Source organism: Scyliorhinus canicula, chromosome 3 (assembly GCF_902713615.1).
Source record: "Scyliorhinus canicula chromosome 3, sScyCan1.1, whole genome shotgun sequence".
In the NCBI taxonomy this organism is placed as follows: Eukaryota; Metazoa; Chordata; class Chondrichthyes; order Carcharhiniformes; family Scyliorhinidae; genus Scyliorhinus; species Scyliorhinus canicula.
Window position 1 is genome coordinate 18,562,688 of NC_052148.1, and position 17,763 is coordinate 18,580,450.

The 17,763-nt window shown below is 47.1% G+C and overlaps 1 protein-coding gene across 5 annotated transcripts in view; it reads right to left on the minus strand.

Annotated features, from left to right (window-relative positions):
• The window catches only part of LOC119963843 (transcription factor COE3-like), a 519,394-nt gene that overhangs the window by 208,525 nt on the left and 293,106 nt on the right, over positions 1–17,763 (minus strand). For all 5 annotated transcript variants that reach the window (XM_038793191.1, XM_038793187.1, XM_038793188.1 and 2 more), the window contains exon 7: positions 14,183–14,264. In XM_038793191.1, the coding sequence (XP_038649119.1) occupies positions 14,183–14,264 (82 nt within the window). The remainder of the gene's footprint in view (positions 1–14,182; positions 14,265–17,763) is intronic.

A 17,763-nucleotide genomic window follows, 5' to 3' on the forward strand; every position in this document is an offset into this window, starting at 1 on the left:
ACAGCTGCAACATGACTTGCCAATTTTTATGCTCAATGCCCCAGCCCCATAAAGGCAAAGATGCCATATGCCTTCTTGACTACCTTCTCCACGTGGTCTGCCACTTTCAGTAACCTGTAGACCTGTACACCCAGACCCCACTGCCTGTCAATAGTCTTAAGGGTTCGGCCATTTCCTGGATAATTCCCACCTGTATTAGACCTTTCAAAATTCATTCCCTCAGATTTATCTGGATTAAACTGTGCCAGTTAAATGGGTGACATGGTAGCACAGTGGGTAGCACTGACGCTTCACAGCTCCAGGGTCGCAGGTTCGATTCCTGGCTTGGGTTACTGTCTGTGTGGAGTTTGCATGTTCTCCCTGCGTCTGCATGGGTTTCCTCCGGGTACTCTGGTTTCCTCTGATGAGTCCCGAAATATGTGGGCCGGGATTCTCCGCTATCCGGCGGGGCGCGCCGTACTGGCGCCGAAGAGTGGCATGAACCACTCTGGCGTCGGGCCGCCCGGAAGGTGCGGGAGCGCCAGCGTGTACTGGCGTCATCCCAGTGCATGCGCAGGGGGGTTCTTCTCCGCGCCAGCCATGGCAGAGGTTGACAGCGGCCATTGCGGAGGGAAAGAGTGCACCCATGGCACAGGCCCGCCCACGGATCAGTGGGTCCCAATCGCGGGATGGCCACTGTGCCCCCCCCCCCACCCACCCCCGGGGCCAGCCCCCCCGAGGACTCCGCAGGCCACCCACAGAGCCAGGTCCCGCTGGTTAGGACCTGGTCTAATTTACGCCTGTGGGACCGGCCGAAAACGGGCTCCACTCGGCCCATCACGGGCGGAGAATCGCTGGGGGGGGGGCCAACGGCCCCTGACCAGCGCAACACGATTCCCGCCCCCCCGGCGATTCTCCGGCCCGGTGGGGGGTCGGAGAATCCCGCCCGTGCTGTTAGGTAATTTGGACATTCTGAATTCTCCGTCAGTGTACCCGAGCAGGTGCCGAAATGTGGCGACTAGGGGCTTTTCACAGTAACTTCATTTCAGTGTCAATGTAAGTCTACCTGTAACAATAAAGATTATTATTATTAACTCCAATGAGCCATCTCAGCACGGTAGCATAGTGGTTAGCATAAATGCTTCACAGCTCCAGGGTCCCAGCCTTAGGGCAGCACGGTAGCATAGTGGTTAGCATAAATGCTTCACAGCTCCAGGGTCCCAGGTTCGATTCCCGGCTGGGTCACTGTCTGTGCGGAGTCTGCACGTCCTCCCCGTGTGTGCGTGGGTTTCCTCCGGGTGCTCCGGTTTCCTCCCACAGTCCAAAGATGTGCGGGTTAGGTGGATTGGCCATGCTAAATTGCCCGTAGTGTCCTAAAAAGTAAGGTTAAGGGGGGGGGTTGTTGGGTTACGGGTATAGGGTGGATACGTGGGTTTGAGTAGGGTGATCATGGCTCGGCACAACATCGAGGGCCGAAGGGCCTGTTCTGTGCTGTTCTGTGCTGTACTGTTCTATGTTCTATGTTCTATCTCTCCTCCCAAGCTCCAACCGATCGATATCCTTTTTTTCCCTTTTTTTTAGAACATATTTTATTGAGGCATTTATAATTTTAACATTTTAACATTTTAAACAACAGAAATCCAACACACGCAAGAACCCCGCAATAACATACCCAACTCCCTCCAGCCCGAAACACTAACTACCCATACATTAGATTCCCTGACCTTATTTATCACTTCCATGCCTCCCCTTTCCCCTGCTGACGGTCAATTCTCCTTGAAGAAGTCGATGAACGGTGAACCCCTGTCATCAACCCCTTAAGACGAACTTAATTTTCTCCAACCTAAGAAAGCCTGCCATGACTGACCCAAACCCTCGACTTTGGAGGCTCCGAGTCCCTACATCCCAGAAAAATCTGTCTCCAGGCCACCAGGGAGGCAAAGGCCAAAACGTCGGCCTCTCTCCCCCCTGGGTTCCCGGATCTTCCGACACTTCAAATATTGCCACCTCTGGACTCGGAGTCACCCTCCCTTCCAGGACCTCTGACATGACATCTGAAAATCCCTGCCAAAATCCCCTCAGCCCCGGACACACCCAGAACATATGCACATGGTTCGCAGGACACTCCCACACTGCCCACACCTATCCTCCACCTCCTCAAAATAACCTATTCCTCCGGGCCACAGTCCTATGAGCGCTATGGACCACCTTGAACTGGATCAGGCTAAGCCTGGCACACGACGAGGATGCACTGACTCTCCTCAGGCCTTCTCCCACAACCCGGCATCCAACTCCACTCCACTCCCAACTCTTCCTCCCACTTCCTTGCAAGTTGCCGCCTCCACTCGCTCCCACACCAACTCCTCCCCCACTACCCATTTCCTTACCATCGATATATTAGCCGCCCAGTAGTAATTAATAAAGTTTGGAAGAGCCAAGCCCCCCTCCCTCGCCCCCACTCAAGAAGGACCTTCTTCACCCTCGGGGCTTTCCCAGCCCATATAAAACCCGAGATCGCCGCATTCATCTTCCTAAAAACTGCCTTGGGGATGAAGATTCGTAGGCACTGAAACACGAACAGCAATCTGGGGAGGACTGTCATTTTCACAGTCTGTACCCTCCCTGCCAATGACAGCGGGAGCACGTCCCACATACAGAAGTCCCCTTTCATTTGCTCAATCAACCTGCCCAAATTTAGTTTCTGAAGCTGACCTCAGTCCCTTGCCACTTGAATCCCCAGTTGAATACCTAAAACTCCCTCCCACCACTTTGAACAGCATCACCCTCAGTCTACTCTCCTGTCCCCTTGCCTGGATCGCAAAAGCCTCACTCTTGCCCATATTCAGTTTGTGACCTGAGAACCGACCAATTTCCTCCAGCATCCCCATAATTCCTGCAAATCCCCTATGTGTATGTTATATAAAGGAGCAATTCGTCCGCATTGGGACCTGTGGGAAGAAACTGGAGCAACCGGAGGAGACTCACGCAGACACGGGGAGAACGTGCAGACTCCACACAGACAGTGACCCAGCCAGGAATCGAACCTGGGACCTTGCGCTGTGAAGCAACAGTGCTAACCACTGTGCTACCGTGCTGCCCTTTGCTACCGTGCCGCCCTTTGCTACCGCGCCACCCTTGCAGTGCCCTTAAATATTTTCTTTTTACATAGAACATAGAACAGTACAGCACAGAACAGGCCCTTCGGCCCTCGATGTTGTGTCGAGCAATGATCACCCAACTCAACCCCACGTATCCATCCTATACCCGTAACCCAACAACCCCCCCCCCCCCCCCACCTTACTTTTAAGGACACTACGGGCAATTTAGCATGGCCAATCCACCTAACCCGCACATCTTTGGACTGTGGGAGGAAACCGGAGCACCCGGAGGAAACACACGCACACACGGGGAGAATGTGCAAACTCCGCACAGACAGTGACCCAGCCGGGAACCGAACCTGGGACCCTGGAGCTGTGAAGCATTTATGCTAACCACCATGCTACCGTGCTGGTACCGTACATATTTTACACTTCTCACTAAACTTTTCTAGCCGCCTCATATACTCTTCATAAACTACACTTGCATTTTTAGTTGGATTTCTAACCTTTGACAAGCAGGGTGAGAAAATAATGCTTGCAACTTTAAGACGATTTGTTTTTCTTCTCTCTGTTTCTGATTGCCTGATGCCGATGACACATGTCTAACACTCTTGATGAGGGTGTTAACGGAAACACAAAAATATCCTGATTGGATACAGTGCAGATGAACTGACTTTCCAAAAATAATTACCTTATTATGCTCCATGGCAAATTATATTTCTGCCTTTTGTCAGAGTTTTGCTCAATGGCATAAATATCTCACGAGAGATTTATCTATTTTAAGTACAATATAAAGTCTTACAACTCCAGGTTAAAGCCCAACAGGTTTGTTTCGAATCACTAGCTTTTGGAGCACTGCTCCTTCCTATGGTGAATGGAAGGAGCAGTGCTCCGAAAGCTAGTGATTCGAAACAAACCTGTTGGGCTTTAACCTGGTGTTGTAAGGCTTCTTCCTGTGCTCACCCCAGTCCAACGCCGGCATCTCCACATCATCACTTTGAAGTAGTTTAGTCCAGAGGCGGCACGGTGGTGCAGTGGTTAGCACTGCTGCCTCACAGCGCCGAGGACCCGGGTTCGATCCTGGCCCGGGGTCACTGCCCATGTGGAGTTTGAACATGCTCCCTGTGTCTGCATGGCTCTCCCCCCCCCCCCCCCCCCCAAAAAAAAGGATGTGCAGGGTAGGTGGAGTGGCTATGCTAAATTCTTTTTATTTGCAAAACATTTAAAATAAATAAATAGTTTACTGCAGCTATTCTACGTGAAAGTACAATTCTGGTGATCTCAATGCGTTATCATCATCAAATCTAATGCAAGTAGTACTTTTATCTTCCTTAATCTTACATCAATCCCCAGTGAAACAAGTCAACAATTTAACCAATCTGTCCCATCGGCTGTTGAAGCACAAGAACTATCTGGAGTTAAAGGAGTCCATGGCCAGCAAATACATCAAAGGGCTAAAACTGTTTGGGAGCAGGAAAACATGTTCAGATTCATGATCATTTACATGCTCTTCCTCAGAATGCTCTTCTTCATGCATGATTTGAAGATCTTGGCCGGAATTTTCCGATCGTTGTGATTCACTTTTCCGACCGGTAGCGGAACCCCCGCCAACGGGTTTCACACTAGAATGCTGTGGTTACATTGAGAAATTCCACTGACAATCGGCGGGAAGATGGATTCCCGCTGTCAGTGAATGGTGCGCCATGGAGAAACACGCTGGTGGGGGACCGGAGAATATCTCTTTGTTTTGGGCAGTTCACTTCATTAAAATGTATAAGGTTACACCTGAAGCATCTATTACCTATTCTAGGTCCGAGGTCACCTCTGAGATTCATTTGCCCATTATTATTTCAATTGTGTCTTCTCCTGTAACAGCCAGCTCTACTAAAGGCACCCTCATTCTTATTTTGCCTAACTTAAATATTTCTGTTGGAGTGACTCCTGTGTCTGGCATCTGGACTACCTTGAACTCTGGTAATCAGTAAGCCTTCTGTTTGTTGCATTCCCGCAGAATGAGGTGAGCTGCTGATTCAGAGAGACAGTACACCGACATGATGGGCTGAAAGGCCTGCACTGTAACAATTCTGTGGTTTGTCAATCTTTCATATAATCTGTTCTTGAAAAAAATCCATGACATAATCTTCCATGGAATAACAAAAATCCACCAAATTTTGACTATGCCTGATGGGCATTGAACAGATAAACTTTCTTGTAACTTTTAATGATGAGTCACAGAAAACTAGTATGCAGGTACAGCAGGTAATAAGGAAGGCAAATGGAATTTTTGCCTTCATAGCTAAAGGAATAGAGTTAAAAAGTAGGGAAGTGTTGCTCCAACTATACAAGGCACTGGTGAGATCGCACCTGGAGTACTGTGTACAGTTTTGGTTCCCTTATTTGATGAGTGATGTAGTTGCATTAGAGGCAATTCAGAGGAGGTTCACTAGATTGATTCCAAAGATGAGGGGCGGGATTCTCCGGCCCCACGCCGGGTTGGAGAATCACCCGGGGGGGTGGGTGGGGGGAGGTGCGAATCATGCAACCGGAGAATCGTCGGCAATGGCGCCGGTGCGGTCGGCGCCAGTTGGGGGCTGCTCAACACGGCAACCCCGGCGTTTCTCCGTGGTCGACGAGCCGAATGCCCGCCAAGTTCGGCCGAGTCCCGTCATTGCCATTCGCGTGTGGTCCTACCCAGCGGGGGACCTCAGCGTTCCTGCTGGGGAGTCCATCCTGGTATGGTGGAGAGGGGATCCGACTTCGGTGGGGGGGGCCTCCACAGTGGCCTGGCCCGCGATCGTGGCCTACTAATCGGTGGGCAGGCTTATCCCTGAGGGGGGCCTATGTTCCCCTGTTGGGCTCTGCCATATTGCCTGGGGGCCGGCGCGGAGGTGACCCACACACATGCGCGAACTAACGGCGGCCATTGCGTGCGTGCGCGGACCCACACCGCCCGTGCTGATGCCCGTATCGGCAGCTGGATCAGCGTGAGGGTCTCCAGTGGCGTGCTAACCCCATGTGCAGTACAGGTTCGCTGATCCTAGGGGCCAGATGACGGCGTCGTAAAACGCTTCGGCTTTTACGCAGCGTCAACATCTCTGATGAATTGTGATCCCCAGGATTGGAAAAGCACGGCCGAGGGTTTTGTCTTATGAAGAGAGATTGAGCGGATTAGGCCTATACTCTCTTGCGTTTAGAAGAATAAGAAGAGAACTAATTGAGGTCTATAAAATGATAAAATGTATTGATAAGGTAGACTTAGATTGGATGTCTCCTCTTGTGGGACAATCTAGAACAAGAGGTCATAGTTTTAGGATAAGGGGTAGCAATTTTAAAAGAGATGAGGGGAAATTACTCCTCTCAAAAGATCGTGAATCTGTGGCCAGAGTGTGGTGGATGCCGGGACATTGAGTAAATTTGAGGAGAAGATGGAAAAAAATGACTTCTCAGTTGAGGGTTGAGGGGTTGTGGCAAATGGACAGGAAAATGAAGATGAGACCGAGACAAGATTAGCCATTATTGTATAGAATAACGGAGCCGGCTTGAGGAGCTGAATTACCTCCTCTTGCTCCTAGTTCTTATGTTCTTACCTAAGTACTTTCGCAAAGGATCCAAACCTCCATAACTAATCGACTGACAGGCATCAAACTCACAAAATAATTTGCTTCTGATTTTACTTCTCGTAGGAAGAGACAATTCCAAGGCCATATCTTGTTTCCTTTTTGGTAAGGTCATAACCCCTATACACAGATACAATTAATTCTTCTCCTGTCATATAGTTCAGACTCTGACTATATTGGGGAATAATTTGAGCCTGCTTTCTGCCTTTTTCCACACTGACCACTGGTTTCATGTCTGAATTTTCTTTTTTTTTAAGTTTTCAATCTTCAGCTGTAGGCAACCATTCCCCGATACCATGCTGTAGTCAAGAAAGGCAGTGATGAAAGATAGAACAAAAGCCCATCTTTACACACTTTATCAGTTTCAATTTGCAAATATATATATCACAAGCCAAGTCCAAAGATGTGCAGGTTAGGTGGATTACGAGATTACGGAAATAGGGATAGGGATAGCTGAAGAAGCAGTGATTCATTTTTCTGAATAGACTGTGATCCAATTTGGTAAAGAATCAAGGAGCTTCTTTTCCCCATATTTTATCTTCTTTTGTGCGAAGAAAAAGCTGGTTTAGCTCAGTGAGCTAGACAGTTGTTTTGTGATGCAGACCAAGGCCAGCAGCGCGGGTTCAATTCCCACACCAGCCTCCCCGAACAGGCGCCGGAATGTGGCGACTAGGGGGTTTTAACAGTAACTTCATACTTGTGACAATCAAAGGTTATTATAGCGGCTAGTTTAGCACAGTGGGCTAAACAGCTGGCTTGTAATGCAGAACAAGGCCAGCAGCGCGGGTTCAATTGGCGTACCAGCCTCCCCGAACAGGCGCCGGAATGTGGCGACTAGGGGCTTTTCACAATAACTTCATTGAAGCCTACTTGTGACAATAAGCGATTATTATTATCCCGTTTTATTTGCAAAGGCATAACCATCCTCCTCAATAAAGAATCAGCGATCCATTTCTATAGTCAATAAAGAGTCAGAGACCCTCATGTGTAGAGAGTTACGTGGACTTGAGAAAAAGTCAGTGATTTCTCTTTGCTTCAAAGGTGATCCACTTTTGCAAAGCCATTTTTAGAGAGTGATTCACCATTGTAAAGAGACAGTTCAATTCACTTTTAGAAATAGGCGGTGATCTGGTTTTGTCAAGAGTCAGTGATCTACTTTAAAAAGCGAGAGTGATTTACTGTCACAGAGAGCCTGTGATCCATTTTTGTAAATAATCAGTTATCTTCTGTTCTAAATACAGCCCATCATCCCCAGGTGTTTCCAGTTGACCCAATTCTAATGGTTTCTTTTCCAAAACCATAATCATTCTGGCTAACTTTTGCGCAGTAAAATGTTTTGTTTCAATCCCGAAATCTTGCTTCATTTTCAGTTAATTACTGGGAGTGTGAATTTCTTTTAAAGTGCTCCTGTTCTCTACCAAGGTCATAACAATATAAAAGAATTTAATAAGGTGCAATATAAGATTACGGCTCAGTGGGATTGGGGTTATATATTAGAATGGACAGAGGGTTGGTTATCAGACAGAAACAGAATAGGAATAAAAGAATCATGCTCGGGTTAGTAGTCTGTTACTAATGGACTCTTTGTAAGGACTAGGGCTTGGGCCTCAGCTATTTACAGCTAATATACATTTGACTTAGTTGAAGGAACATAATATGACGTAACTTTCCACAGTAACTTCATTGCAATGTGTAAGCCAACTTGTGGCAATAATAAAGATTATTATTATTATTAACTATGTCTACTGATGATACAAAATGAGGTGAGAAAGTAAACTGTAAGAAACCTGACAAGCGGCTGGAAAAGCACCTAGAGGTTAAGTCAGTTTACATATGCAGAGATGGCATAAAATGTGGGTATTGTGCATTTATTCACCTTGATAGGAAGTGTTAAGAAGTAGAATATATTTTTAAAAGTGAGAGACCGGGGGCTGGATTCTACACCTGCGGGATTCTCCGTTGCTCGGGCAGCGTACCCACGCCTGTTGGTTTCCCAGCGGGATGGTGTGGCCACAATGGGAAATCCCATTGGCAGATTGTAACTGGCTATCACATAGAAGACCGAGGGTGGTGGTGGATGGAAAATTTTCAGACTGGAGACCAGTTACCAGCGGTGTACCACAGGGATCAGTGCTGGGTCCTCTGCTTTTTGTGATTTTTATCAATGACTTGGAGGAGGGGGTTGAAGGGTGGGTCAGTAAATTTGCCGATGACACCAAGATTGGTGGAGTAGTGGATGAGGTCGAGGGCTGTTGTAGGCTGCAAAGAGACATTGATAGGATGCAGAGCTGTGCCAAAAAATGGCAGATGGAGTTTAATCCTGATAAGTGCGAGGTGATTCATTTTGGTAGAAAAAATTTGAATGCGGATTACAGGGTCAATGGCAGGGTTCTGAGGAATGTGGAGGAACAGAGAGATCTTGGGGTTCATGTCCACAGATCTCTGAAGGTTGCCACTCAAGTGCATTGAGCTGTGAAGAAGGCTTATAGTGTGTTAGCGTTTATTAACGGGGGGCTTGAGTTTAAGAGCCACGGGGTTATGCTGCAACTATACATGACCCTGGTGGGTCATGTATACATTTGGAGTATTGTGTGCAGTTCTGGTCACCTCATTACAGGAAGGATGTGGAAGCATTGGAAAGGGTGCAAAGGAGATTTACCAGGATGCTGCCTGGTTTGCAGGATAGGTCTTGTGAGGAAAGGTTGAGGGAGCTAAGGCTTTTCTCTTTAGAGCGGAGGAGGATGAGAGGCGACTTAATAGAGGTTTATAAGATGATGAGGGGGATAGATAGAGTGGACGTTCAGAGACTATTTCCTCGAATGGATGTAGCTGTTACAAGGGAGTATAACTATAAGATTCAGGGTGGGAGATATAGGAGGGATGTCCGCGGTAGGTTCTTTACTCACAGAGTGGTTAGGGTGTGGAATGGACTGCCTGCTGTGATAGTGGAGTGGGACACATTAGGAACTTTCAAGCAGTTATTGGATAGGCACATGGAGCACACCAGAATGACAGGGAGTGGGATAGCTTGATCTTGGTTTCGGACAATGCTCGGCACAACATCGAGGGCCGAAGGGCCTGTTCTGTACTGTACTGTTCTATATTCTATGTTGTAGGAATGGAGAATTTGGCTGCCGGTGAGGGTGTGCTGCCCAGGAAAATGCGGCTGGTGGACCGGAGAAGCCTGTTGATATGAGGGGGGATTTGGGAATCCACATTCATGAATCAGAGAAAGTCTGCATGTAGGTACAGCAAGCAATTAGGGAGGTACATAGTGTATTAGCTGCAGTCAGCAAGAAAGTGGAGAGTATCCCATCAACACTCCTGACGTGTCTTGTAGGTGGTGGACAGGCTTTGGGGAGTCGGGAGGTGAGCTACTCGCTGCAAGTTCCTCTCCAAGAGTATTGCGAACACCATTGTGAAAGATTCCAAATCCATCACAGGCTTCCTCAATTCGAGCTCCCCACCTGTCACAGAGCCATCCTAGCAACGGCATACCTTTGTGCAAGAGGAGTTGCTTCCTGGCTCAAGGGTTGGGATGTTTAATCCCTTCTTGCCAATCAGAATGAACTTAGTGATGACTGCCAGCTAGCCTTAGTTGCTGAGAAAATCTGGGCAGAGTCAGCGACATGGGTGCCCTGTTTAAGCCACTGCCTCAGGCCCTGTCTCCACCTTTGATAAATGCTGCTCCCATCAAACAGCTCTCTTATAGATTGGCTGACAAAATCATCACTGGATTCTCCAGAGAGTGAGCCAACTTCAACTTCCCTTCCTCAACCACACAGGAATTGTTCACAATAGCGCAGCAAAGCAAGCTTGGAAACTTCTGTTAATTCTCAGCAGATATTTCCCCTGGGTTTTTTAACATTTACGTTATTAACACAGATCAATAAGTTGACCACAGTAATGACCGCTCTTCTTCAGCTGTATTTTCTTCCAGTGATTTGTCAGATTTTCGGGTTTCCACCCTGTGATTGGTGAAAGCTTCATTTGGGGTAACGAGCGATTGCGACTCCGATACAAACCTTGTCAGAATATGTGGAATATGTTCTCGCCAATTTAGTTTCTTGTGGTGCCAATTCAAAGGTCCATGAAAAACAGTCAGTCCTTCAAACAGTTCAGGGGTTAATGTCTTATAATAAAGTGTAAATCCGCCACTTTAGTGCAAAATAAACAAATTCCCCATTTCAGTAGGTTCGCCACTCCAGGCTAAATTCAGAAATCAATTGCTTTGAGGAAGAACCACATTGAAAATTAGCACTGGCAGGAAGATCAATGTCATGGTGCCCAGTACAATGCGGCTAAATGTGAAGTTATGCGGTGTTGAAATGAAAATGAAAATCACTTTTTGTCACAAGTAGGTTTCAAATGAAGTTACTGTGAAAAGCCCCTAGTCGCCACGTTCCGGCGCCTGTTCGGGGAGGCTGGTGTACCCACCTGGGGTGGCCACATCCCGATTACAAAATGGCCACTTGCAGAGAATGAAGGGAAAAATGGACAATGCTGAGAAAGCAAACAGGTGCAAGGTTTGTCTGTTGATTGGAGGTTGCAGCTCCAAGACAAGACCGATACTGCAAAGCCATAGCATACTAATGAGCCATCTCCGGGGACAAAAGAGAAACATTTAAGCTAACGATACTAAAGCAGACACCCCGGCGCCAGAGGAGACTAGAACAAATCAGGCCAATGGCCACCTAGGGCCCAACCAGCAATCAGGGAAGCCACCCCTTTATTGGAAGAAATTGATACCAATGATCAGGATATGGTCCAATTAATTGGGACCAAGTTCAAGGCCCGCCCAAAAGCGCGCGAAGCCCCCTTTGGGTATAAGAAGAATCCCCCAAGAGAGAATCGTTTTTCTTGGCCTTGGCTCTCAGCGACGAGACGCCTGCCTAGCAGCTGCACCAGAACAAGTAAATCCAACGTCAGCGCACACTACGAGATAGACGCTCCTAGCTACTATTCCGTACCAGTTCGTCCCCAGCAACCTCAGAACCGGACAACGGCCATTGTTCCTCTGACTGAGTGGGCGCCCGAAGCTAAGCATAGGCTTTTAGTAGTAGTGATAGTTTAGTGAGTAGAGTTTGTGCATGAGTATAATTGACTGTGTGTGTAAATAAATGAGCATTGATTTCGAACTTACTAAATGGTGTATCGAGTCTTTGATCAGTATTCGGTTTTGAACCTTGTGGCGGTATCGAAAGATATCTGGTGACTCTTGAGCAAACGCAATTAGAATTAAGGAAGGCGACCATATTAATCGCCTTAGACAGAGCCAATTAGAGTGTGAGCACAACGAGCAACATTGGTACGGGAATACGGCTTTGCTGTGAGAAACAGAAAGGAAGAGTATTGTTTAAACGGTGATATATTGGGAAGTGTGTATGAACAAAGGGATCTGGGTGTGCTTGTACACTAGGCGCTGAGAGTGAAGAGGTGGGTGTAGCAAGAAATTAGGAAGGCAAATGGTATGTTGCCCTTCATTACAAGAGAACGTGAGCTCAGAAAAAGCTGGCTGCAATTATACAGGGCCTTGGTGAGACCACACCTGGAGTATTGCGTGCACTTTTGGGCTCCCTACCTAAGAAAGTAGCTTGTACCAGCCTCCCCGAACAGGCGCTGGAATGTGGCGACTAGGGGCTTTTCACAGTAACTTCATTGAAGCCTACTTGTGACAATAAGCGATTATTATAATTATTATTATTAAGAAAGGATCTACTTGTCATAGAATGAGTGCAGCAAAGGTTTACTAGGCTGATACAGGAGTTGGTGGGACTGTCCTGTGAGGATTGGTTCAACTGGGCCTATAATCACTAGAGTTCAGAAGGGTGAGAGGAGATCTGATTGAAACATATAAAATTCTCACAGGGCTGGACAGACGAGGTGCAGGGAGGATGTTTTCCCTGGTTAGGGAATCTAGAACCGGGGGACACAGTCTCAGGATACAGGGTCGACCATTTAGGACAGAGATGAAGAAATATTTCTTCACTCAAAGGTTAGTGAACCTGTGGAATTGTCTACCATAGAAGGCTGTGGAGGCCAAGTCTCTGAATGTGCTCAATAAAGAGATCGATAACTTTTTCGATTGTAATGGGTATCAAAAGGAACATGGCTTTGAGACAGAGGAGCATATTGAAAGGTGGGGCAGGTTGAAGGCCGAATGGCCTGCTCCTGCTCCTAGTTTCTATGTTTCTATGTACGATATCTGTTGGTTCTGGGTAGCATTGTTGGATTGATGAATGTACCTTAGTCTGTGGAAAGGAGTCAAGGCAGGGACATCACATAAGAACCTGCTGAGCTCTTGACATGTGATGTGTCATGTCGGTCCTGAGTCATGTCAACTCCTTCATCCTCTGCAGGTGCATCCACAAATCCAAGTGGTAAACAAGCCTCAGATGGTAGTGGCATGTGAGAGTACCTTTAAGAAATGAGTGTTTAAGAAATGTACTTTTAAGAAATGGGTGTCTATCAGTGATGTCAGAATGTGGGTGGAACTGGGATGTCTGTCAGCTTTTTAGGCTGTTTGCTGCAGGGTGTGTTTTAGTTTCGTTTTCACAGCTGAATAGGTGCAGTCACAGCCAGAAGGTGTATTAGAGTCTCTCTCTGTAACCGAAAGACTGTAAGTTGATCCTGGTGATTTAAAACTAATAACAGTAGTGACTTTAACCTGATGTGCTTCTGATGTAAAAGGTGTTTTAAGTCTTATGGGTGTTAAAAGGAAAGCTTAAAGGGTTACAGTGTTGTATTCTTTGGGGGTTGTATTTGAATTAATGGTTGCTAAGATGTTCACTGTATATTTTAAAAAGGTTAACTTGAGTTCATAGAATAAACATTGTTTTGCATTAAAACATACTTTTCCATTTCTGCTGTACCACGCCTGTAGAGTGGGCCATGTGCTCCCCATAACCAAAATCTATTAAAAGTTGTGGGTCAGGTGAACTCCATTATACACTTTGGGGTTCTCTAAACCCTGGCTCATAACAGTAGTATTCTTGCCTCTAAGTCGGAAAGTCATGGGTTCAAGTCCAACTCCAGAGTCATGAGCTCAATCCCCACAGTGCACTGCTCAGGGGATCCCAACTGCTTAAGCTGTCGTCTTTGGGATGAACCATCCCCCTGCCCAACCTCTATGATGAACATAAAAGATCCATAGGCACCATTTTGAAGAGGAGCAGAGGAGTTCTCCCTCGTGTCAGGCCACCATTTGTTCCTCAATCAACATCACAGAAGGAACAGATTATTTGGTCATTATCACCTTCCTGTTTGTGGGTAAGCTTACCGTGTGCAAACAGATTGCTGTTTCCCAACTTACATCAGTGATTGCACGCCACACGCAAAGAATTCTCCATTGAACACAAAGTGCTTCAGGTCATGCCTAATGGTGTTCAAGACACCGTTTTTTTCTTCTTCTCCTTGTCTTTCATTTCAGCTCTTAATCCTCAATAAAAACAACTGAAATTAAAAAATGAACGAACAATCAAGTTCTACCTGGAATCGCCGCATGTCTCTCGGATTCCCGGCATTCTTCAAACAATTCTGATTGCACTTGAGGAAGAACTTTAAGAAGAATCTGCGGGAAGAAAAGGAAAACTTGGGTCAGAACACCTCAGCGAATCTTTGTTCAAGTTTAGCTTTCACACGTGCCTGAGTGAAGCACAACTATATAGAGTTCAGCCAAACCCCCTGCCATTTGCACAATCTCACGCCTCTTCCATTCACCCCCACCAACTGGACTGGATGACCTGTTTCTGGGCAGTATGCTGGATGGGCTGACTCAGGGCTGTGGCCCTCTCCACCGACCGGAATCCCATGGCAACTCTGCCACGGCCATTTTTGGAAGCCCCAACGGAATTGAAGTGTCAAACAAGCAATTAACTGCCGGCTGTCGAGGCCTCCGGCCCTTGGAGTGTGGAGGTCCTGCCAATCAGAGATCCGGAGGCTCTTCAGTCCCAGTAGCGCCAGTGGACAGCAGTGGTCACTGTTGGTATTACAGCCAGCCAGGACACGCCAGCAGGAATATCGGGGAAGGGTGTCACTCGAGAGGGTACATGGGTGCTGTCACCAGGGTTATTCCTTGCCATTGTGAGCCCTCCTATCAAGAGGGCACACCCTCCCCCACTATTCTCCCTCTCCCCACACACCCCAACTCCCCCCCCCCCCTCCCCCCACACCATCCCACAATGAGGTCTCAGGGAGGTTTTCGCCTCTTGCTGAGCAGTGTGGAAAATTAACACCCCTGCCTTTGATACAACACGAATGGTAGTGTTGTGAGCATCTTAGTTGGCCATTACTTGGGCATTTATAGGCCTCGGTTTGTCTCCTGGCAGGAAGACCATCCACGACCATCCCCACACCTGATTGAATTGGGGGAAGTTGGGAAGGCAGCGGAAAATCCACCCTATCAACCCCACCACTCCAGGCGAGTCCCATCCGCTGCCAAGTGGGAATTACATTTCGCCGAATGTAACTCGTTGTAGCATTGTAATGTGAAAGCATTAGAGCGGGTTTAGTAAGGATTCACAAGAATGGTTCCATGGATGAAGAACTTCAGTTACACAGGAAACTGTAAACATTGGGACTGTTTTCCTTGGAGTGGGGGTGATTGAGAAGGTATTGTTGAGAGTTGTCTGAAACCACAAGGTGCCTGGAGAGAGCAGATAGGGGGAAACGTTTCCCAGTGGTGGAAGGCTTGAGAACCAAGAGCTCAGAATCACAGAATAATACAGTGCAGAAGAGGCCCTTCAGCCCATCGGGTCTGCACCGACACATGAAAAACACCTGACCTAGTTACCTAATCCCATTTCCCAACACGTGGCCCATAGCCTTGAATGTTATGATGCACCAAGTGCTCATCAAAGTATTTGTTAAAGGGCGTGAGGTAACCGGCCTCGACCACCCTCCCAGGCAGTGCGTTCCAGCCAGTCACAACTTTCTTGGTAAAAATGATTTTCTTCAAATCCACCCTAAACCTCCTGTCCCTCGCCTTGAACTGTTGTTCCCTCCCCCCCCCCCCCCCCCCCCCCCCCCCCCCCCTTGTGAATGACCCTTGAACAAAGGGGAACAGCTGCTCCCTATCCATCCTGTCCATGTCCCGCATAATCTTGTACACCTCACCCCTCAGTGTTCTCTGTTCCAATGAAAACAATCCAAGCTTATCCAACCTTACTTCATAACTTAAATGTTCCATCCTAGGCAACATCCTGGTGAAGATTTAAAGTGACTGGCAAAAGAAACAAAGGAGACATGAGGAAAGCTCAATCTAGACAATGAATGGTTAGGGTCTGGAATGTGCTGTCTGGGAGTGTGGTGGAGGCAGGGTCAACCGAGGCAGTCAAAGAGGAATCGTGACCTGAGAAGGAAAAATGTGCAGGGCTCCAGGATGGAGGTAGTGGAGTAACTGAGTTGCTCCTTCAGAAAGCCAGCAGACACAGACTGAATAACCACAGTCTGTGCTGTAACTAGTCTATGATTCTATGAGCCAAATTCATTCTCAGTTAGTCCTATTTTTCAGAATGAACCAGATCTTTCTCCACTCAGTCTCATTGTATCATATCAACACTTCTCCCTTTCACACACAATTTATGGATTTCCAATTTACCAAGTCCATTCACTCCTCCACATAAAATCCCCAGATTAAAGGCATTCCCTCCTATTATATAGATTTCCGAAGAACCAAACCATTCAATCTCATTGTACAAAATCCCAACTGACCTAGCCCATTTACTCCAATTGTATAGAATTCCAATGTACCAAAGCCATTCACTCCCACTGTACAGAATTTCAATTGGACCCTTTCCAATTCACTCTCATTGTATAAATCTTTAATGGACTAAATCCCTTTCCAAGAGCCCTCTGAGGGATCCTTGACCAGCAAATGAGGATGCGAAAAGGGTAAAGTTTCTTGGCTACCTATCAAGAAGCCTGGGTGAAGGTGCCAGGCCAACAGTGCATGCAGAATACAAAACTATTCGAAATCAGAAAGTGCTGGAAATTCTCAACAGCTCAGGCAGCATATGTGGAGAGAGGAATCTGAATGAACATTTCAGGTCCATGATGCTTCATCAGAGCGGAATCATTGGCCAGAATCTCATGGCCCCTCACGCCTACGGGATCGTCCGGTCCTGCCCAAGTCAACAGGCATTTGAACGAACGTCACGCCTGCCACCAACAAACCTGCCACGGCAGGGCTGGGAAAACCCAGCCGTTAGCTCCGCTTCTGTGTAACCTGGAGAGGTTTCCTAGGCTTTTTTTCTGTTTTGAGACAGTGGGTGCAGAATATCATGGACAAAATCAGCAGGAGTGACGTTTAATTGAGAGTCGGGGGTATTTTGCGACGGGTAATTAAAATAAGAAAGAATTGTTTATATGATTATTATTATCTGGGCTGGTTTAGCACAGGGCTAAATTGCTGGCTTTGAAAGCAGACCAAGCAGGCCAGCAGCACATTCAATTCCCATCACCAGCCTCCCCGAACAGGCGCCGGAATGTGGTGACTAGGGTTTTTCACAGTAACTTCATTGAAGCCTACTTGTGACAATAAGCGATTTTCATTTTTCATTTCATATGATGCCAGCCTGTATTTTCCATTTAGGAATACTGCTTGGAGGAAGATTTGGATTTGCTGCATGTCCATCACCTCATGTAAATGGAAGGGTGCCAATGGCTGTTCATTTGATGAGGCAATATCAAGGTTAGAATGTGGGCCTTTGGATTAAGCCAATGATACAAAATTAAATTCAGTAATTCCTCCTTTTTAAGGGAGTGTGCAGGACAGTGTACATAAATAATCTGGAATACAGATTAAATATGCCCAATGATTCCCAACTTGGAAGGTGTAGCAAACAGTGAGGATTATGCTGTTCAACTGCAACAGGACACAGATCGGCTGGCAGATGGGGACAATATAGACTTGATGGTACAGTTCTACCAAAGGTGCAGAAACAGGGGTGCCTGGGGGTTCATGTTTGAAGGAGACAGGGCATATTTTATAATCTTTATTGTCATAAGTAGCCTTATATTAACACTGCAACGAAGTTACTGTGAAAAGCCCCCAGTCACCACATTCCTGC